Raw genomic sequence first — 21,806 nt, 5'->3', positions numbered from 1 at the left:
CGGGGTCCCGAGGCCAGCGGGGGCCCGGGGCAGCGTCCGCCCCCGGCAAACAACCCCGCACCCGCCTGCCCGAGCGGAGGGGGGCCGTCAGGGCGGGGCAGCTGAGACCCGGCGCCGACCCCGAGCGAACAGAAGAGCGGCCGCCGAGGGAAAACAAGGCCCCCGGATCTCTCCCGGGTCCCCGCTTTATCTCCGGTTTGCGGCCGGCAGCTCCCCGACCCCGACCCCGACCGGCGCAGAATCTCCGGGATTTCCCAAGTCAACGTTCCGGCCGGCCCCCGGCGCCGGGCCGAACCGCTTCCCCTCGACCTCCCTTAAGGACCTCCGGAAACCCCCGCGGTCTCCCGGGAAACGAAACTCCGAACCGCGCGGGGCGGAGGATGTCCCACGCCGGGAAGAAGCCCCTTCCCCTCGACGGCTTTGGGCCCGGCGGGGGTCCAATCCCGACTCTGCCCCTTGTCAGCTGTGCGACCGTGGGCGAGTCACTTCACTTCCCTGGGCCCCGGTTCCCTCATCCGTAAGACGGGGCTGAAGACCGGGAGCCTCACGTGGGCCCGCCTCATTCCCCTGTATCTCCCCCGGCGCTTAGAGCGGCGCTCTGCACGCGGTAAGCGCTTAACAAATACCAACAGGATCATTACTGGTCGAAAGTGAGCCCGACACGGGGGTCGACCCCCCCGTCTCCGTCGCCCCCTCCCACTGGTCCCGGCCCCGGAGAAGCGCTCCCCGCCCCCACGACCGCTTTTAAGAGATCACGGCCTCTTGAAGAAGCGGCGCGGCCTAGCGGATGGAGCCCGGGCCCGGGAGTCAGGAGGATCCGGGTTCCGATCCCGGCTCCGCCGCTCGTCTGCTGCGTGACCCTGGGCAAGTCACTTCACTTCCCCGGGCCAGTTCCCTCCTCTGTAAAATGGGGTTAAGACCGTGAGCCCTGTGTAGGACGGGCACCATGTCCAACCCCCGCTATCCCGTCTCCGCCCTGGCGCTCAGAACAGCGCCTGGCACACGGTAAGCGCTTAACGTATTTATCGGTTACCCTATTTATTTCGTTAACGAGGCGCACCTCCCCTCGATTCTGTTTATCGTGATTACGTCGTCTCGTTCTTCGTTTCGTTCTGATTTGCCCCGCCGTCCGTCTCCCCCGTTTGGACTGCGGGCCCGTCACTGGCTAGGGACCGGCTCTGTCGCCGAACCGTCCGTTCCGAGCGCCCGGTCCGGTGCTCTGCACGTAGTAAGCGCTCAATAGATACCAGTGAACGAACGAACGGATGCCACGGTTATCATGGGTACTATCCCGGATCCCTCCCGCCGGCTCCGCCCCTCCGTCGGTCGCTCTTTTCCCAGCACCTGCCGCGCGCGGGGCGCCGCACGAGGCACCCGGGAGAGGACGACGTGACGGAATCGGCAGACCCACTCTGCCCACGGTGAGCCGCCCCTGGAGGAAGGCGGCCCCAGGCCGGCCGGCCGACCCCCTCCCGCTCCCCAACGTGAGCCCACCCCTCCGGACCCCGCCCGGGACTCCCCGCCGGCCCGGAAGCATCGGGACTCGTCCTTCCCGCGGGAGCCCCGCGAGCCCGGCTCTCCGGGGACCCCAGTTACCGATCCATCGGTAGCGTATCCCGAGCGCCCGCGGCGTGCAGGGAACTGAGCTCGAGGGTCCCCCCTCCTCAAGGCCCCGGGGGGTGGGGAAGAGCGCTCCCCGGGCGGCGTCTGGGATCTCTGAACTGTGCTCTCCGGCCCGCCCGGGCCGCACCCAGACTCTCCCTCCGATCCTCTGAATTTCCGCCCACCCACAGAGCGATGGCTTAACGTCAACCACCGCACAGATCGTGCGCCGCCGCTCCCCGTTTCGGTCTCCCGGGGAAAAGCCCGATGACAGAGATGACGACGGTAATAACAACGGGAAGCGGCACGGCACGGCGGACCGGGCCCGGGAGCCAGGGCCGTCACGGGTTCGAAACCCGGCTCCGCCGCTCGTCTTCCGTGTGGCCCCGTGGGTTTTTACTGCCATCGTTCTCGTCCGTCCGTCTCCCCCGGTTAGACCGTGAGCCCGTCGGACGGCAGCGACCGTCTCTATCTGTCGCCGACTTGTTCGTTCCAGGCGCTCAGTACAGCGCTCTGCACGTAGTAAGCGCTCAACAAATACCGTCGAACGAACGAATGAAGAGTCACTTCGCCCTTCCGGGCCTCGGTTCCCTTGCCCGTCACGTGGGTCGAGACCGTGAGCCCCACGTGGGACCGTGTCCGATGCGATTCGCTCGCATCCGCCCCGGGCTCCGTTGAGCGCCTGGCCCGCGGTAAGTGCTTATTATTGTTACGTTACACATTACGACGGTATTAATACTAATGATCATCACGGCACCTGCGAAGCACTTACTCTGTGCCACGCGCTATGCTCCGCGTTAGGGCCGGACTAAGCAAACGGGCCTCTCTGGTCCCAGACGGAAGGGAACGGAGACACGCGCCGAATTCACGACGGCGCCCGGACCCGGGCTGAACGTCTTTGGGCTCCTGGAGTCTGTTCCCTGGGCTCACGGTCACCTGTGCCGAAAGCCGCCTCGTAGCAGGAGGGGTCCGGGAGGTGACTCCTAGTGGGCGGGGACCGCGTCTGCTCGACAATGATAATGACGTTGGTATCTGTCACGCGCTTACTACGTGCAGAGCACTGTTCTAAGCGCCGGGGTAAATGCAGGGTAATGAGGTTGTCCCTCTTGGGGCTCGCAGTCTTCAGCCCCATTTTACAGAGGAGGTGACAGAGGCCCAGAGAAGTGAAGTGACTTGCCCACAGTCACCCAGCTGACAAGTGGCGGAGCCGGGATTCGAACCCGTGACCCCTGACCCCCCAAGCCCGGGCTCTTTCCGCTGAGCCACGCTGCTTCTCTATACGGTTACACCGTCCTCTCCCAAACGCTCAGCACAGTGCTTCGCACAACGGAAGCGCTCAGTAAATGAGATGGACCACCCGACCGACCGGGAGCACCCACTGGGAGCCCCGAAAGGGAGACGGGCCAGCCTTGGGAATGGGAGCTCGACAGATCCTCTCGCACGGGGGAGGAATAAGAACAACACTCGATTGTGGCCCGGGAGCGGAGAGACTTTCAGCCGGTCTGTCCGGGACCACGGATTCGACCCTCGGGACCACGAATTCAGCGGTCGTGTAATACCTGACGGACGCCGAAAGGGGAAAAAAAGCCTCCGCCTCGGCCCGTGAGAAGAGGCCTCGCATCTAGCATCCCGAGGGACGGCGACGTACTTAAACCCCGCAGATAGCCACGTTCCTCCATCCCGACCCCCTTCTGCTGCTCTAACCGGGGGAGTCCCTCCAGGAGACTACTCTCCCGAGCGCTCGGTACAAGCCTTCTCTGTACACGGCAAGCGATCGATAAGCGCCACCGACGACGATACCCCGGGCGGACAGTTCCGGGTACCGTGGATTTTAAAAGAGAATGTCTGCTCTGAGTCCTCCCGCCCGGCCCCGTAAGAGATCCCCGCTGAATCACCCGGCTCTCAGCCTGCGACGTCCCTCCCGACGTGGTGTCGGGACAGGGCCCGGACGGAGCGGCTTAAGCAGACGAAGCCCCGCTCCTCCCATTCCTCTTTGCAAGTCAGGGGGGAATCGGGTCCCTCCCCGGGCGGTACCGGCGCCTGACTAAACCTCGCGTCCACAGGCCCGGCGGAGTCCCGCCCGCCGCCCCCCCCGCCCCCCGGCCCGGGCCGGGCGGGCCCCAGGCGTCGGGGCGCGGAGCCGCCCGCTCACCTGTGATTTTCTGCCACAGCGGGGACGGCACCGGCTCCCGGCACAGGACGTCGGCCAGGGCCGCCTTCAACCGCTCCTCGGCGCCCTCCAGCTCGGGGCCGACACGGACGGCCCCCGCCACCGAGTAGATGTACACCAGCAGCACCAGAAGGTCTTCGGGGGCGAAGTCGCCGGCGGTGCGCCGGTCGGCCGGCTTGACGGCGGGCAGGAGCTGGTCCAGCAGGCCGGGCGTCTCCCCCTCGCCGATGCTCTGCGGGGAGAGAAGGTCGCCGTGGGGGGTCAGGACCCTGGAGGCCGAGCCACCCCGCCCCTCCTCTCCCCCCGCCCCCCCGGCCTGCGACCTCCCTGCCAGCCGCGGAGACGCCGCTGCCGAAACCGCCTGCCTCGCCGGGGTTCGGGCCGAGAACGGTGCGGGGAAATTCGGCCCCCACGGCCAGAGGAGGTTGGCATAACCCCGCGTGGAAGTTTCCCGGTTAGAAGGAGCCAAAATGAATGTTGGGATCTGCCAAGCGCTTACTACGTGCAGAGCACCGTCCTAGGCGCTGGGGTGGACACAGGGTCATCAGGTTGTCCCACGCGAGGCTCGCAGTCCTCATCCCCACTTTCCAGACGGGGTCACTGAGGCCCAGAGAAGCGAAGCGACTCGCCCACAGTCACGCAGCTGACAGGTGGCGGAGCCGGGATTCGAACCCACGGCCGCCGACTCCCAAGCCCGGGCTCTGGCCACCGAGCGACGCCGCTCCTCCAATGCCAATGTCGGAAGGAGGAGTGGCAATTTCCAGATAGCAGGGCCTCTTCCGGCAGTCGTCGGTGACGGTATTTTCTGAGCACCCTTGGGGCACGGAGCACTCCGGCGAGCACGACAGCCGCGAGACCTCGGCCAAGTCGCTTGATTTTTCTGGGCCTCGGTTACCTCATCTGTAAAATGGGGAGAGCGTCTGCTAGACCGTGCCACTGTAATTCTCCCAAATGGGATTCAGTACCAGTTCTCCCTCCTTCTTAAAACCCTGAGCCCCCGCCGGCGCGGGCCAGAGACCGTCTGACCTAATTTATTTGCACCGGCTCCCGCGCTCGGAACAGGGACCGCGGCCAGTGACCAACCCGGTACCTATCCCGGTACTCAACACACAGCAAATAATAAACGGACGAGATGTAACGGACACACTCCCCGCCCACGGCGAGCTCACGGTCTAGAAGGAGAGCGGGACATTAACGTAAACGAATAAATGACGGGTAAGAGCCGTAGGTTCGGAGGAGCCGACGGGGGGCGTCGAACACGGGGAGCAAATCAGAGTGACGCAGAAGCGCCGGGGGAGAAGAGGAAAGAAGGTAAGGCCCCTCGGAGGAGAATCATTCATTCATTCATTCAGTCATTCAGTCATTCATTCAATAGTATTTATCGAGCGCTTACCAGGCGCAGAGGACCGTACCGAGCGCTCGGAATGGACAAGTCGGCAACAGACAGAGACGGTCCCCGCCCCCCGACGGGCTCACGGTCTAATCGGGGGAGACGGACAGACGAGAACCATAGCGACGAACAGAATCGAGGGGATGTGCTTTCAGTAAGACTCCGAAGGGAGGGAGAGTCACTGCCTTCCGGATAAGAAGAGAACAGGGGCTGGGTGGGTGAGCCCAGTTCCCGCTGGGCGCACCGACCCCACACCTCTGGGGAGTCCAAAAGCGATGGGGCCGGTTCGCCCTCTCCTCACCCCGCCCGCTCCCCAGCTGCGGGCTCGGCACGGGCCCGGTCGGACGGCGGGGTCTCCCCACGCACTGGACTCCGGGGCCCGCTCTGCCGAGGACGGAGGCGCGAGGCCGCACCGTCAGAAACACGCGGGAACCGCTGGGTCGGCCCCGGGGCTTCCGGGTAAGGTTAATAGGGCTCTCCTCTGCTTATAGTGATAATGATAAAAATGATATCCGTTAAGCGCTTACTGGGTGCCAGGCGCTATATTAAGTGCTGGAGTGGATAATAATAACAGTAATAATAGTGTTGGTATCCGTTAAGCGCTTACCACGTGCAGAGCACCGTTCTAAGCGCCGGGGTGGATACGGGGTCATCGGGTCGTCCCACGCGAGGCTCCCGGTTAATCCCCCCTTTTACAGATGAGGTAACGGAGGCCCAGAGAAGCCAAGTGACTCGCCCACGGTCACGCGGCTGACGAGTGGCAGAGCCGGGAGTCGAACCCACGACCTCTGACTCCGAAGCCCGGGCTCTTTCCACTGAGCCACGCCAGCAGATCGGGCCGGATACAGTCCCCGTCCCACACGGAGCTCCCAGTCTCATTCCCCATTTTACGGATAAGGTCGCTGAGGCACGGCCAAGTGAAGTGACTCGCCCAAGGGCAGACAAGTGGCGGAGCCGGGATCGGAACCCACAACCTTCTGACTGCCAGGCCCGTGCTCTGCTTACTACACCGCGCCACTAACAGCCGCTCCACCCGCCCCGGGATTCCCTCGGCCCCAGTCGCGGTGAGACGGGCGAGGGACCTCCGACGTCCGCGGCTCAGTGGCGGCACCCGCCTCCCCGGGCCCCGCTTATCGTCGCTGGCCGCGGAGGGCGAGGGAGGGGGCGGGGGGCGCGAGGGCGAGCCGGGGCTGGGAGAGGGAGGAGGAACCCTGTGTTTATCTTGCCGTCCGGATCCGGCGTTTCTCTTGAATGAGCCCCAGCGCCCCGGACAATCCGTCCTCTGTACCCCGGGTCACCTCGGGAGGAATCCCGGGGAAACCCCTGCCCCCAGCCGGCTCACCTCCCGCTCCTACCTGCCGGGGCCGCAGGCCAAGCGCGGAGGGGAAGGGGGCTCCCCGGAGGGCCCAGACGCCCGGGCTCTCCCAGCGCAGACCACCGGGAGAGGGGAGCCACCGGGGCCCCCCGTCCGGGCCTCGCCGAGTAGGGCGGGCGGGCGGCACCCTCCGACCCGGCCCCTCCGACGCACCCCCCGGGCAGGCCGCGATCCCGTACCCTCACCTCATCTTTCTTGCCGCTGACCTCTCGGCCGCATCCCGCCTCTGGCTCGGAATTCCCTCCCTCTGCGAATCCAACACATCTCCTCCAAGAAGCCTTCTTTTCCTTCTCCTTTCTTCCTCTTGATGTCTGCCTCCCCCTCTGGACGGTAAGCCCGCTCCGGGCAGGGAACGTGTCTGTTTATTGTTGTATTGTACTCTCCCGGGTGCTTTCTCCTCCCTTCCCTCTCTCCACCGCCCACCCCGCACGCCCCGCTCCTCCGCCGCCCGCCTCCTCGCCGTCCCCCGGTCTCGCCCGTCCCGCCGTCGACCCCCGGGCCGCGTCCTCCCGCGGTCCCGGGACGCCGTCCCTCCTCGCCTCAGACAATCTAATACTCTTTCCCTCTTCGAATCCCGACTTAAAACTCACTTCCTCCGAGAGGCCTTCCCGGACTGAGCTCCCCCCCCCTTCTTCCCTCTGCTCCCTCTACCCCCCCCTTCACCTCTCCGCAGCTAAACCCTCTTCTCCCCCCTCTCCCTCTGCTCCTCCCCCTCTCCCGTCCCACCCCCTCGGCACCGTACTCGTCCGCTCGACTGTATGTGTCTTCGTCACCCTATGTATTTTGTTCATTTCGTTTAATGAGATGTCCATCACCCTGATTCTATTTAGTTGCCACGGTTTTCACGAGATGTTCTTCCCCTCGTCTCTACTTACCGCCGTCGTTCTCGTCCGCCCGTCTCCCCCGATCAGACCGTGAGCCCGTCAGACGGCGGGGACCGTCTCTGTCTGTTGCCGACTCGTTCGTTCCGAGCGCTTAGTACAGTGCTCTGCGCACAGTAAGGGCTCAATAAATACTATTGAATGAATGAATGAATGAATCGATTAATACAGTGCTCTGCACACAGTAAGCGCTTAAGAAATATGATCGACTGACTCCCTTCTGTGTTGTCCGGACTTGCTCGCTTTATTCCTCCACTCTCCCAGCCCCACAACACTTACGCACATATCTGTCATTTCATTTATTGGTATTAGTGTCCGTCTCCCCCCCTAGACTGTAAGCTCACGGTGGGTAGGGAATGTGCCTGTTGTATCGTACCGTACTCTCCCAAGCGCTCGGTACAGTGCTCCGCACACAACAGGCGCTCAAAGAATACGACTGACTGACCGATCTGGGGCACAGAGGCAGAAGGAGGTCAATGAATTGAGCCCCCGCTTTGCAGAGGGAACCGTTCTGGGCATCTCGCGCATGCAGGGCACGGCGCTGATGCCTACTGTGAGCAGACAGAGGGGTTCAGGGCACCTACAGGGTGCGGAGCGCTGAACTGGGCGCCTCCTGGGAGCAGAGCACCGGACCCCTGCGGTGAAACATCAGAGAGGATGGTATTCGTTCAATAAATGGTACTGGATGAATGAATGAATGGTCCAGCTAGGCCCGGCCCTCTGGGCGGGGGACGGGAATGTGGCGTCCGAGCGTCGGGATCCGTCGGTCCGGGTCGACACGCGAGGCCGTGGGGGCTGTGGTCTCGGGACGGGCCCGCCCGGCCGGAGCCTCTCTCGGGAAAGGTCCCCACCAGGGGCTTCTCCACCGGCTCCGCCCCGGAGAGGCCGGCTGCACGGCGGCTCCCGGGAGACAAACGGCGGAGCTCGCCCCGCCGGACGGGGCGGGCCGCCACGGCAACCGGGAGCTTCGCCTCGGAGCCTGGGCTGCCCCGGGCCCTCGACGTCAATTACGGACCCCGGAAACACGATTTGGAAAAACGCGCCCACCCACGACCTACGTTTCCCGCCGGCTGCGCTGGCCCGAGCTCGGCCCCGTCGGCCCGTCGTCCGGGGAGCCGATAAAAATAACGAGGACAGGTCACCGGCGCCGGGCCGCCCAAAGCCTCGTAAAAACACACCCGCGGCTCCACCCCGCCCCTGCGGCCCCATCTTGGGACGTTAACCCTGGACCGCTTCCGAGGGAACGGGCGGCACCCCGGTGCCGGGCAGGAGCTCGCTCCGCCTCCTCTTCCTCTCCTTCCTCTTTCTTCGCCTCCTCCTTCTCCCCTTTCCCTCCCCACCGCCTCCCGTCCCTTCCCCCACGGCCCAGCACGAGCGGGCGGGAGCGAAGACGGAGCCTTCGCTGACTTCAGCATCGAGCCCGCGCTCCCGGCCCGGGGGGGGGGGGGGGGGGGGTACGCGAGAACGGGAAATGGGAGCTTCGGGGGGCCCCCGACGGCGAATACGATACGGTGCTTCGAACGAACGTTCTGTCCGCCTCCGGTTTCAGAGGTCTCCGGCCCCGGGCGGGAGAGCGCACGCTGCGGAAAGGGTTCGGGGAGCCGGGAGGGAAAGCACGTCGAGGACTCGGAGACGATACATACATCATCCGGCGAGACGGGGGAGGGAGGGAGAACCACGGGGACAGTGGCGGGCTGGGATCTGAAGCGTCCTTCTGTTCTCCCAGACCACCTTCCCATCCCTGGCCTCGCGCTGCCCTCTCGGCGTCTCTACCGCCACGCTAAGCGCTCGATAAATGCGACTGAATGGATAATAACGGGGCCTATCTTCGGGGCAGGATTAACGCCGGGCTCAAGGGGAGACCGCTGGGACACAGAAGCCCCTCCTTCTCCTGACGCTGTACGGAGGAAGTCCCAGGAAAGGAGTGAGGCCCACGGTCCCACTTCGGTGCATTCATTCATTCGGTCGTACTTATTGAGCGCTTACTGTATGCAGAGCACTGTACTGAGCGCTTAGGAGAGGACGACATAACAACAGACAGACACATCCCCCGCCCACAGTGAGTTTACAGGCTAGAGGACTGCACGCCTCCCGCCACCTTCCAGTTCCCACGTTCGCGGCTCCTCTACCTCCCCTCCGCAGCCTGGGCCGCCGCGGCGAGGGAGCAGCGCGGTCTGACGGTTAGAGCACGGGCCTGGCGGTCAGAAGGACTTTTTTTACGGTATGTGTTAATAATAAATAATAACAATAATTACTATGGCATTTGTTCAGCGCTTACTATGTGCAGAGCACTGTTCTGAGCGCTGGGGTAGATAAAGGGATTGTGGGACTCGGATTTTTTAATCCCCATTTTTACAGATGAGGTAACTGAGGCCCAGAGGAGTGAAGTGACTTGCCCAAGGTCATCCAGCAGACAGGTGGCGGAGTCGGGATCAGAACCCACGACTTCTGACTCCCAAGCCCGGGCCACGCTGCTTCTAAGTTAAGCGCCTACCATGCGTCAAACGCCGTTCTGAGCGACGGGGGTGGGTACAAGTTAATTCGGTCAGACGCCGTCCCTGACCTGCATGGGGCCGAGGGTCTAAGTAGGAGGGAGAACGGGCATCCCCATTTCACAGTTGAGGAAACTGAGGCACAGAGAAGTGAGGTGACCTGCCCGAAGTCTTCCCCCGAGATTCCCGTCGCCGGCTCCCCCATCCTTCCCGTCTCCCAAGTCCGAAACCCTGGCGCCATCCCTGACTCCTCCCGCTCAACCCACGTATTCCAGCCACCGCTAAATCCCGTGGGTTCGACCTTCGCAACGTGTCTAAGATCCTCTCTGTCCAAACCACCACCCCGTTAATCCGACGCCTTGCCCTCTCCCGCCTCGATCCGCCGCATCCGCCTCCTCGCTGACCTCCCGGCCTCCTGTCTCTCCCCGCTCCGGTCCAGATTTCACTCTGCTGCCCGGATCATTTTCCTACAGGAACGGCCAGTCGATGTCTCCCCACGGCTCAGGCCGGCCGAGTGGTTGCCCGCCCGCCTCCATATCAGATAGAGACTCCTCCCCGTTGCCTTGAGAGCGCTCGACCGCCTTGCCCCCTTCTACCCGCCCTCGTTTACGCTCCCGGTACAACCCAGCCGAGACATTTTATTCCCCCGATGTCAACCTACTCACGGTAGCCCCATTAGACCGTGAGCCCGTCGAACGGCAGGGACCGTCTCTATCTGTCGCCGACTTGTTCGTTCCAAGCGCCTGGTACAGTGCTCTGCGCATAGTAAGCGCTCAATAAATACTACTGAATGAAATACTATCGAATGAATGGCCCAGTTGGGTCTGGCTCACCGCTGACCTCCCGCCCCCGTCCCGCCTCTGGCCTGGAACGCCCTCCCTCCTCACATCCGTCAATTAATTACTCTGCCTCCCCTTCAAAGCCTTATTAAAGGCCCATCTCCTCCAAGAGGCCTTCCCTGACTGAGCTCTCCTTCCCTGCTTTCACTCATTCAATAGTATTTATCGAGCGCTTACTATGTGCAGAGCACCGTACTGAGCGCTTGGAATGGACAAATCGATAACAGACAGAGGCGGTCCCCGCCCTCTCACGGGCTCGCGGTCTAACCGGGGGAGACGGACGGACGAGAACGACGGCGATGAACAGGATCGAGGGGATGAACGTCTCATTAAAACAATAGCACATAAATAGAATCAAGGCGATGTACATTTCATTGACAAAATAAATAGGGTAACGAAAATGCATACAGTCCCACTCCCTTCTGCACCGCCCTGACTTACTCCTTTTATTCATCCCCCTTTCTAGCCCCGCGGCGCTTACGTACATATCCGTCACGTATTTATTTATATCAATACCCCTCCCTCTAGACCGTAAGACCTCTGCGGGCAGGGAACGTGTCCGTTTATTGCTGTACTGTAGTCTCCCAAGAGCTCAGTACGGTGCCCTGCGCACAGTAAGCCCTCAATAAATACGGCTGTCTGACTAACGAAGCCACGTGGCAGGCAAGTAGGGGAATCGGGATTAGAACCCAGATCCTTCTGACTCCCCGGGCGCGGGGCCTGGACACTCACTCGCGACAGACGCCATCCCTAGCAGTTTCCCCACTAAACGATTCAAATTCATACCAGGAAGGGAAAAACGGAAACCGCGAGAAGCGGCGAGGCCTAGTGGAAGGAGCCCGACCCTGGGAGTCAGAGGACGTGCGTTCCAATTCTCGTTCTTCCGTTTGTCTGCTGTGAGACCTCGGGCAAGTCGCTTCTCTTTTCTGTGCCCGTTACCTCATCTGGAATGATAATTAACCATACTAAAAATAATCACCGTAGCACGCGTTAAGTGCTGACTATGTGCCAGGTACCGTACTATAAGCTCTGGGGTGGATACCGGCAAACCGGGTTGGACCCGGTCCCTGTCCCACATGGGATTCACCGTCTCCATCCTCGTTTTATATACGAGGTAACCGAGGCCCAGAGATGCGAAGTGACTTGCCCGAGGCCCCCACAGCAGACAAGTGGCAGAGGCGGAACTGGAAAATGGGGATTGGGACTACGTAAGAGCGGGACTGTGTCCAACCTCCTAGTCTCTATCTATCCCGGCGCTTAACACGGTGCCCGGCACATAGTAGGTGCTTAACAAATACCATAGAAAAACAACAGAAACAACAAAATCCCGCATCCGCCTGCGGAGAGACTAGAGGCCGTGGCCATTTAAAGAAACCGAACACGTTTGTCGGGCATTTTCAAACGGTTAACCGTGAAGACCGCCCGCCATTTAAGTAGTATTTATCGAGAACAAAGAAATGAACCGCCCACTGAAGGAACGAGGACCACGGGAGAAGTAGCCAAAACATTCCTACAGAGTTTCACTTTCCACGACTCATCCTTAGGTAAATAACAATTAGAATAATTATGGCATTTATTAAATGTTTACTACGCTTGGAGTGCCGGGACAGAGAGCGGGTTCCGTGATGGGCCGCGGTCCCTCTACTGCCAGGACGCGACCCCTTCCCAATTTAACAGATGAGGAAACTGAGGTCCAGAGAGGTGAAATGAGTTGCCCGAGGCCACTCAGCTGGGGCTCAAATCCGGATCTTCGGATTCCCGGTCCGGAGCGTCCCCTAGCTCTGAGGAACTTTGCACCTGGAATCTACCACCGTCTGTCCAGGTGGTGAAATCTTAGGGAAAAGCAGGGTGAGCGTCTCGGGGAAAGAGACTGAGGCTGGGAGTTACGGCGACATCTGTCCGACCCCATTTGCTCGTACCTACCCCAGCGCTTAGTACAGTGCCTGGCACAGGGTGAGCGCTGAACAAATACCTTAATTAAAGAACCATCATGAAGGCAGGGGTTCTAGGCCAAACTGTGACGCTGGGCAAGTCACTTAGAGAAGCAGCGCGGCACAGTGGAAAGAGCCCGGGCTTGGGAGTCAGAGGTCATGGGTTCGAATGTCGGATCTGCCACTTGTCAGCTGTGTGGCTGTGGGCCAGTCACTTCACTTCTCTGTGCCTCAGTTCCCTCATCTGTCAAATGTCCGTAAGCGTCTCCCCCGATTAGACCGCGAGCCCGTCAAACGGCAGGGACCGTCTCTATCTGTCGCCGACTTGTTCATTCCAAGCGCGTAGTACAGCGCTCTGCACATAGTAAGTGCTCAATAAATACCAGTGAATGAAAATGGGGATTAAAACTGTGAGCCCCACGTGGGACAACCTGATCACCTGGTATCCCCCAGCGTTTAGAACAGCGCTTTGCACATAGTAAGCGCTTAACAAATACCAACATGATTATTATTACTTCATCTCGCTGGGCCTCAGTTGCCTAACGATGTCAGAAGCCAGCTTTGCTTCACTCCGGGCTGGTGGCCTAAAGGACAGACGGAGTGCCCGGAAAAGGTGACGGTATGCCAGGAAACGGGGACTGAATCGCTCAACAGTGGTCCTGGGTATGACTCGAGTTTGTGGCGGGGAGGACACCCGCTCGCCCTGCGTCTTGAGGAAGAAGGCATTACCCCAGTGTGGCCTTCCAGGAAAGGACACCAAAAATCAACAGCCCTCTCCACCTCACGCACTTTTCAAGCACTTGTCTTAACCCGCCTTGATGACTGTCATCGGCCTCCTCGCCGCCCTCCCGGCCTCCCGTCTCTCCCCGATCCGGTCCTTACTTCATTCTGCTGCCTGGATCGTTTTTCTACAAAAACCTTCAGTTCATGTCTCCCCAGTCCTCGAGAACCTCCGGCGACTGCCGACCCACCTCCACAACAAACAGAAACCCCTTCCCCACGGCTTTAGAGCCCTCAATCCCCTTGCCCCCTCCGACCTCACCTCGCTGCTCTCCTACTACACAACACGTTAAGACACCCTACCCGACACGCTGAGTCACGCCGACCCAACGGCCACTCCGCGCGCTAGCGTTTACTGTGACTAAAACGCCTCACTCCTTCATTCATTGATCTTTCCTTGCTCTGTCAATTACCGGCTCCATCTCCGCACACAGAGTCGGCACCCAGTTGGCGCCCGGGACGGATTTCTGGCCTCGGCAGAGGATGCCCAGTGACTGCTACGAAGGGCGATGACGTCGAGATTGAACCCTCCCCCCCGCCTTCGCTCTCTGGTCGGCGGGGTGGGAAAGGGGAGGCGACGTGGTCCCGAACCCCGTGCCGTTCAAGCGGACCCCTCGCTGCGGGCGCCCGGTGGGCCGGGGGTCCCCGTCGGGCTTGGGCGTCGCCACGGCTCCCGAGAGCGATGGATGGAGAGGGCACTTCCTAGCGGTCGGGGCGGGCAGGCTGGGGTCCCCGGCCCGGGGCTCGGCGACCCCCCCCCAGCCCCGCGTCAGCCGGCAGGAAACGTCCCGGGCCTCGGCGGAAGGGGGAGGACTCGCCCGGGGAGGTTCATCCATCTCACCGTGACAGGTCCCGCTATTTATCGGCTTAAGGACGGGGCCGAGGAGAGTCGGGGATGGATTCGGCGAGGGGGTACGCGTCTCCGACGTTTCTGAATTCTCCAGTCGACCCCACCTTCCCGGCCGCCGTCCCGACGGCCTCCCTTGGCACACCGGGATCGTGTTCGCTCTCCCTTTCTTTCACTGTCGACTACCGGCCTTTTTCAGATTCGTTATGGTACTCGTTAAGCACTTACGATGTGCCCGGCACTGCCCCAAATGCTGGAGCGGATACACGATAATCGGGTCGGACACAGTCCCTGTCCCAGCTCACGGTCTTAATCCCCCTTTTTCAGATGAGGGAACCGAGGCCCAGAGAAGTGAAGCGACTTACCTCAGGTCACACAGCGGACAGATGACGGAGCCGGTGGAGAACCCAGGTCATTTTGCCTCCTAGGCCCGTGAGGCTCCCTACTTCTTTCCCCCACGGCTCCCGGATGATGACGACGATAATAACAAATAATAGTATCTGTTAAGGTCTTCCTCTGTGCCAAGCTCTGGGCTAAACGCCGGGGATAGAATGACCACAGGGGATCCAACAGTCCCAGAGAACAGGCATGAATTCCCATTTTACAGAGGAGGAAACTGAGGTCCGGAGAGGTCGATCTGCTTGGCCAAGGTCGCGCAGCAGGCGGGTGGAATATCTGGGCTCAGAACCCAGTTCTCCCGCTTCTCAGCCCTGTGCTCTCTCCACTGCGCCACGCTGTGACCGGACCCCACGGCCCCCGAGGGCGTTCAGGGGAGGAGTCGGGGGGTGGGGGGGTCCTCGGTGGGCAGTCGGCCGCACACCAGGAGGGAGGACCCCCCCCCCGCCCCGCTGTCCAGCTTGGACCCCCGGGGAAGGACGGCACCACGGAAACCCCTCGTCCCCGAAAGCAGTCTAGCGGAGAACAGGCTCGATCGATCAATAAATCAATCGACGGCATTTACTAAGAACTTACCGGATGCAGAACCGAGCACTTGCCGAAGTCTGGTATAACAAGAGTCGGTAGACAATTCCCTGCCCACAACGGGAATGTGACTCTTTTTGGTTATACTGGGCTCTCCCGAGCGCTGCGCACAGTGGTCCGCACAGAGCGAGGGTTCAATGAATACAACTGAACGATCAAACCGAATGAATGAACGAAGATACCTGAGGCGGCTCCATTTGCTCCGCTTAGGGGACCGTTCTGGCCCCCCCAGGGCAGACAGGAGTTGGATGTGGGTGGCGGACTGGGCTGGGCGTGCGGCCGAGGCGGCTCGGAGACGAATCGCACGGACGAGAACGTTGCCCGGGAGAAACCCGTCCGCCCACGGACCCATCGATGCCAGCGACAAGCAAAAATCGTTTGCGGAGGAAGTCGAGAAACAGGCTGGGAAACCTCCCCGAAGACCGGCGGCTTCCCTGGAGGACGGCAGGCGGAGGTAGGGAGGCCACCTACCTCGCCCTCCGCCCGGGCCCCCTTGCTTCGTAATAACAGTAACGACGACTGCGGTCTCCTTTAAGCGCTCACTCCATGCCAAGCAGCGGGGTCGATCTGAGTCGATCGGGTTGGACACGGTCCCTCGTGGGGCTCCCGGTCCGGAGAGGAGGGAGAACAGGGATCGCCTCCCCGTCTGACGGATGAGGACGCTGAGGTCCAGAGAAGTGAAACGACTTGTCCCAAGTCACGCAGCGGGCACGCGGTGCGGCCGGGATTGGGAACGAGGTCCGGGCCCCTTAGGCTAGACCACGCCGCTTCTCTGTGTGATCCGGCCTCCTGAACGTCCCCCCGCGGCCCCCCACTGGAACCCCGAGCTGCCTGGATGGCTTTCCTAGAAAAACATTCAGGCCGTGTTGCCCCACCCTCAAGAACCTCCAGTGGTTGCCCATCCACCTCCGTGTCAATCAGAAAGTCCTCACCATTTGCCCGTCGAAGGGCAGGGACCGTCTCTATCTGTTACCGATCTGTACGTTCCAAGCGCACAGTCCGGTGCTCTGCACACAGTAAGCGCTCAATAAAAACTATTGAACGAATGAATGAATGAATGGCTTTAACGGCCTCCGTCACCCCACCCCCCTTACCTCTCCTCGCCGCTCTGCTACTCCAACCCGGCCTGCACCCTTCGCTCCGCTGATGGCAACCTTCTCGCCGTACCTCAGTCTCCTCTAGCTCGCCGCCCACCCCTCACCCGTGTCCCGCCTCCGCCTTGGATCGCCCTCCCTCCTCATATCCAGTGGACGGTGACTCTCCTCCAAGAGGCCTTCCCAGACTGAGCTCCCCTTCTTCCCTCTGCTCCCTCTACCCCCCCCCCCCCTTCGCCTCTCCGCAGCGAAACCCTCTTCTCCCCCCTCTCCCTCTCCTCCTCCCCCTCTCCCGTCCCATCCCCTCGGCACCGTACCCGTCCGCTCGACCGTACGTATCTTCGTCACCCTATTTGTTTCGTTTAATGAGATGTACATCACCCTGATTCTATTTATTTGCCATTGTTCTCATGAGATGTTCTTCCCCCTCGACTCTATTTATCGCCGTCGTCCTCGTCTGCCCGTCTCCCCCGATTAGACCGTGAGCCCGTCAAAGGGCAGGGACTGTCTCCCTCTGTTACCGATTTGTCCATTCCAAGCGCTTAGTACAGTGCTCTGCACATAGAAAGCGCTCGATAAATACTATTGCATGAATGAATGAGTGAATCAAAGCCTTATCGAAGGCACATCCCTTCCAAGAGGCCTTCCCCGACTAAGCCCTCCTTTCCTGTTTTCCCACTCCTTTCTGCCCTGCTCCTTTGATTCATTCCCACAGCATTTATGCACGTATCTGCAATTTCTTTCTTTATTTACCTCGATGCCTGCCTCTCCCTTTAGACCGTAAGCCCTCTGCGGACAGGGAACGCCTCTATTTTTGAGCTGTATTCCCTCAAGCACTGAGTACGGGGCTTCGCACACCGTTAGCGCTCAATAACCGACACTGACCGGGCTCGCTGGAGCGTGCAGTCCGCTGCCCCGCCACGGGTCCAGCGGGAGGAGGCCGGCTCTGGGAAGCAGGAGCCCCGGCGGACCCGTGGCGCTCGGGGCCCCGGACGGCGGCCGGGGCCAAGAGCGTGAGTGCGAGGGGCGCCACGTGAACCGCCGGCGCTGGACTCCGTCCCCCCGCTCAGGGAGCCTCCGGGCCGAGGCTCATCCGTCGGGGCGGGCCGCTGCAGGGCTCTGCCCGGAACGGGCGCTCAGTAAATACCACCGTTGATAACCCAACAGGCCAGATGGAAGTGAAAAGTCGGCGGGCTCCCACGGCTCCGCCCAGGCCGGCCGAAAGCGCGGCGCCGGGGGACCACCCGAACCGCGCGACTCAGATAGAAGCGGGGGATCTCCGAACCGGGGGTGGTATTCGGGAACCTGAAATCGCCGTATGTGAAACGTCGACGGACGCGCCGCTCTAATCTCAAGCTGAAATCTTCCCTTTCGGCCCTTTTCGCCTTTTTTTTCCGGGAACGGATATTCCGGGCCTCATCTGTGTTCTATTAAAGATCCTAAAGGACGACAGGATTTCCACGATATTGTTTATACGCGTAACCACGCGAGACCAAGGGGTGAAATAAACCGAGATCTCCCCCGCCTCCCCCCACTTGGCCCGAAGCTGTACAGTAACATCCGCGGGGATTGTCGGCCACCGAATTTTCCCTCTTCGGCAAAGTTTTTCTGGTTCCGCCCTCGGTGCCAACAGGGCCTCGCCACCCGAACAGATCACCGGTAGGTGGTCCGGCTGTTCTTCACGAGCGATACTTTCATTAGGCCGAACCCCGATAGATTATCGGAGACCCTCTGGCCGGCCTTCGAACGAGAACGCGCACCGCCCATTTCACCGACGGTGAAAGAGCTCTCAGAGAGATTTCGTCGGAGATCGGCCTCCCGCTTCCCCGGCCCCGACGTTTATAACGTTTGTGTGAGTGGGGGGCCGGGGGGGGGGGGGGGGGGGGGGCATAAATCTTCCTCCAACGAACCCCCCGGTTCTGAAACCAGACTGCTCGTCGTAAACCGCCCGTTTCCGTTTCGCCTGCCTAGGCAGGGGAGGCCAGCGAGGCAGAGCCTGTTTCGGACGGACTGGAACAGATTTAATGCGCCCCAGGTTTAATCCAGGCCCCTTCCCCGCTCTCCCGGGGAGACCGGATAAGAGCGGATCACCGGGGACTCGAGAGGCCGCGGGTCGGCTCTCCGGCGTCGGGACCGGAGCCTCCCCGCCATTCCGCGGAGGCCGCCGCGCGTCCCGGGAGGGCGGGGGGGGGGGGGGGCGCAGAGAGTCCGGCGTCTCGCTCGGAAACGGCCCGGCGCGTCGAACGCGTGCGGCGGCGGTGGGGAGGGAGGGGAGGTGGGCGTGAGGACGCGGGGGCCGGGGGGGAGGAGGTGGGGGAGGCCCGCCCGGGGTGAATTCCGAGATTCTCGTTTCGCACAAGAACTCTGAGTCGTCTGCAGGCAGCTACATCTGGGTTTGGCCGGGGGCCAGTCTCTGCGCGGGTTCCACCGATAGACTTCACCGCCAGGCTCGCCCCCATTATTAAAAACACCGACGAGAAACACCGCGGAGAGACAAAAGCATCTTTCTTTTTCCAGCCTGAAAGATGCCCTGTTTGCCTTTCAGAGATTCAGTATTCCCCGAAACCAACGCTAATTAAAACAAACACTCGCACACGCTCTCTCTCACAAACGCTCCCCCCCCCCCGCCCCCCGGACCCCAGAAAGAGCCATCATTCAGGGACGGGAACAAAAAGATCCCTCTGTCCGACTCGGAGGAACGGAGACGGAATGACATCGATTGGAGGAAGAGTCGGCCGCAAAGAAAAGGCCGGCTCTCGCCGCCGGCCTCCGGCCTCGTCTCGGGCGGCGAGGAACGTGAATCGGTCGACGGCGACGAGTCGGGCGGGAGGGCGCGGGCACCGGTCCCCCGCCCGCCCGGGACCCCGGGAGCGGGTCGGCGGAGGCCCGAGGAGGCTTCGGCAGGGGGCACTCTCGTCCCGCGCTGCGAGCGGCTTCCCCTCCTACGGGGGAAACGGACGGGGTCAGAGTCATCACCGTAATTTATTACAAAATTTTGGGCTCTTTTTCTTTTTCTAACGAACCCCTCCCCCACCCCCAAACCGATCTGTTGTTCCGTTCTCTAAAAAATGCCTGCGAGGAAAACGTAACTTATCCGCCACCCCTCACCCCGCCGTCCCCTCTCGCCCCGAGAGGAGCCACGGACGTCCAGACGCGCCGGGGGGACCGGCGGGGTCAGGGGGAGGCTGCCCGCGGCTCGAGCCGGCGAGGGGGACGGCCCGACTGGAAGTTATGCCGGGGGAGGACGGGGGCTCCTCGCCCCGCTTGCAAAACGTCCAGATGGTCCTTATTAAAAGGACGCAATTCCACGGCTGAAAACGGCCCGGCCGAAGGGATGTCTCGGCGCGGGCTTAAGTGAAATGGGGAACAGGTTTGTAAACAGAAGTCGGGCCGAGCGCAGTTGGACGCTTGTTGCAAATATTTGGGACGAGAGAAGGCCGGCACCGAGTGCGGCCGCTTCCATCCACGTTGGGCGGGGCGGGGGGGGGGGGGGGGGCGGGACGTTTGCCCGCGTACGTTTGTGTCTCCGTGTGTGTGTGTGCGATGCTTCCCCCCGGCCCGTCCCCCCCAGGGGGTCGGCGACCCCGCGGGGAAGAGCGGAGAGCAGAGAGCTACACGACCATCCCCTCCTCCCTGCCCCCCAGCCCCCACCTCCCCCGGCCACACGGTGACGGGAAACAGACAGACGCATGCGGACGTCAGACGGCGCTGAGTAATTTGGGGTCTGGGTCGACACACGATTTCTCCCGAGGAAAAGAGGTGTCTCTCGATCCAGTCCAGAAAACCTGGCGCCGACAACGGGCCATACCACCGACGGTGGCATTTATCGAGCGACTATTCTGTGCAGGGCACTGTACTGAGCGGGTGGGGGGGGGGGGCGGGGCGACAGACACGAACCCCGCTCCCCAGGAGCTGGCAGTCTAGTGGGAAAAATAGGTAGTAATAATAACGTTGGTATCTGTTAAGCGCTTACTACGTGCCGAGCACCGTCCTAAGCGCTGGGGGAGAGACGGGGTGATCAGGTTGTCCCACGAGAGGTTCGCAGTCTTCATCCCCATTTTACGGACGAGGTCACTGAGGCCCAGAGAAGTGAAGTGACTCGCCCACAGTCGCCCAGCTGACAAGTGGCAGAGCCGGGATTCGAACCCGTGACCTCTGACTCCCAAGCCCGCGCCGCTTCTCAAATAAGTTGCGGAATGGAAGGAGGAGGCAAAGGGAATGCCTAAGTGAGTTAGTGCTTCGGTACTAGGGTACGTAAGGGAGGCCCAGCCCACCCCGTACCACCTAACAGAAAGCAGCGCCGGCCGCCCGGAGGCGGCGTGGCCCGGTGGAGACGGCACCGAACGAACGGGAGTCGGGAGAGCGGGGTTCTGGTCCCGGCTCCACCCCGGCCTGCTGGGTGATCCGGGGTGAGTTACCGAACCTCTCTGGGCCTCGATCTCCTCCCCTGGAAAATGAGGGTAAGGAGACGGCCCTCCCTACCCCGGGGGGCCGGATGAACCCGGACCCACCCCGGGGTTTAACGCCGCGCGACTCATTCATTCATTCATTCATTCAATAGTATTTACTGAGCGCTTACTACGTGCAGAGCACTGTACTAAGCGCTCGGGACGAACGAGTCGGCAACAGATAGAGACGGTCCCCGCCGTCTGACGGGCTCACGGTCCGATCGGGGGAGACGGACGGACGAGGACGATGGCGACGAACGGAGTCGAGGGGAAGAACGTCTCGTAAAAACCGATGGCGACTGAACAGAATCGAGGCGATGTACAATTCATTGACAAAATAAATAGGGTAACGAAAATATATACGGTCGAGCGGACGAGTACGGCGCCGTGGGGATGGGAAGGGAGAGGTGGAGGAGCAGAGGGAAAAGGGGAAAAAGAGGGTTGAGCTGCGGAGAGGTAAAGGGGGCGTGGCAGAGGGAGTAGAGGGGGAAGAGGAGCTCGGTCCGGGAAGGCCTCTCGGAGGAGGTGAGTTTGAAGTAGGGTTTCGAAGAGGGAAAGAGAATCAGTCCGGCGGAGGCGAGGAGGGAGGGCGTCCCGGGACCGCGGGAGGACGCGGCCCGGGGGTCGACGGCGGGACGGGCGAGACCGGGGGACGGCGAGGAGGCGGGCGGCGGAGGAGCGGAGCGTGCGGGGTGGGCGGTGGAGAGAGGGAAGGGAGGAGAGGTGGGAAGGGGCGAGGTGACGGAGAGCCTCGAAGCCTAGAGTGAGGAGTTTCTGTTCGGAGCGGAGGTCGACGGGCAACCGCCGGAGTCGTTTGAGAAGGGGGGCGACAGGCCCAGATCGTTTCTGCGGGAAGATGAGCCGGGCGGCGGAGTGAAGGATAGACCGGAGCGGGGCGAGAGAGGAGGAAGGGAGGTCGGAGAGAAGGCCGACACGGTAGCCTAGCCGGGATATGACGAGAGCCCGTAACGGTAAG

General features: G+C 61.7%; 1 protein-coding gene across 1 annotated transcript in view; it reads right to left on the bottom strand.

The window, feature by feature from the left end:
* Nucleotides 1-21,806, bottom strand: part of SCFD2 (sec1 family domain containing 2) — a 139,121-nt gene that overhangs the window by 57,685 nt on the left and 59,630 nt on the right. Inside the window, exon 5 of the mRNA XM_029076554.1 lies at nt 3,755-4,004. Within this exon, the coding sequence (XP_028932387.1) occupies nt 3,755-4,004 (250 nt within the window). The remainder of the gene's footprint in view (nt 1-3,754; nt 4,005-21,806) is intronic.

Source organism: Ornithorhynchus anatinus, chromosome 12, assembly GCF_004115215.2.
Source record: "Ornithorhynchus anatinus isolate Pmale09 chromosome 12, mOrnAna1.pri.v4, whole genome shotgun sequence".
NCBI lineage: Eukaryota > Metazoa > Chordata > Mammalia > Monotremata > Ornithorhynchidae > Ornithorhynchus > Ornithorhynchus anatinus.
This window is presented reverse-complemented; position numbering and strand designations above follow the sequence as displayed.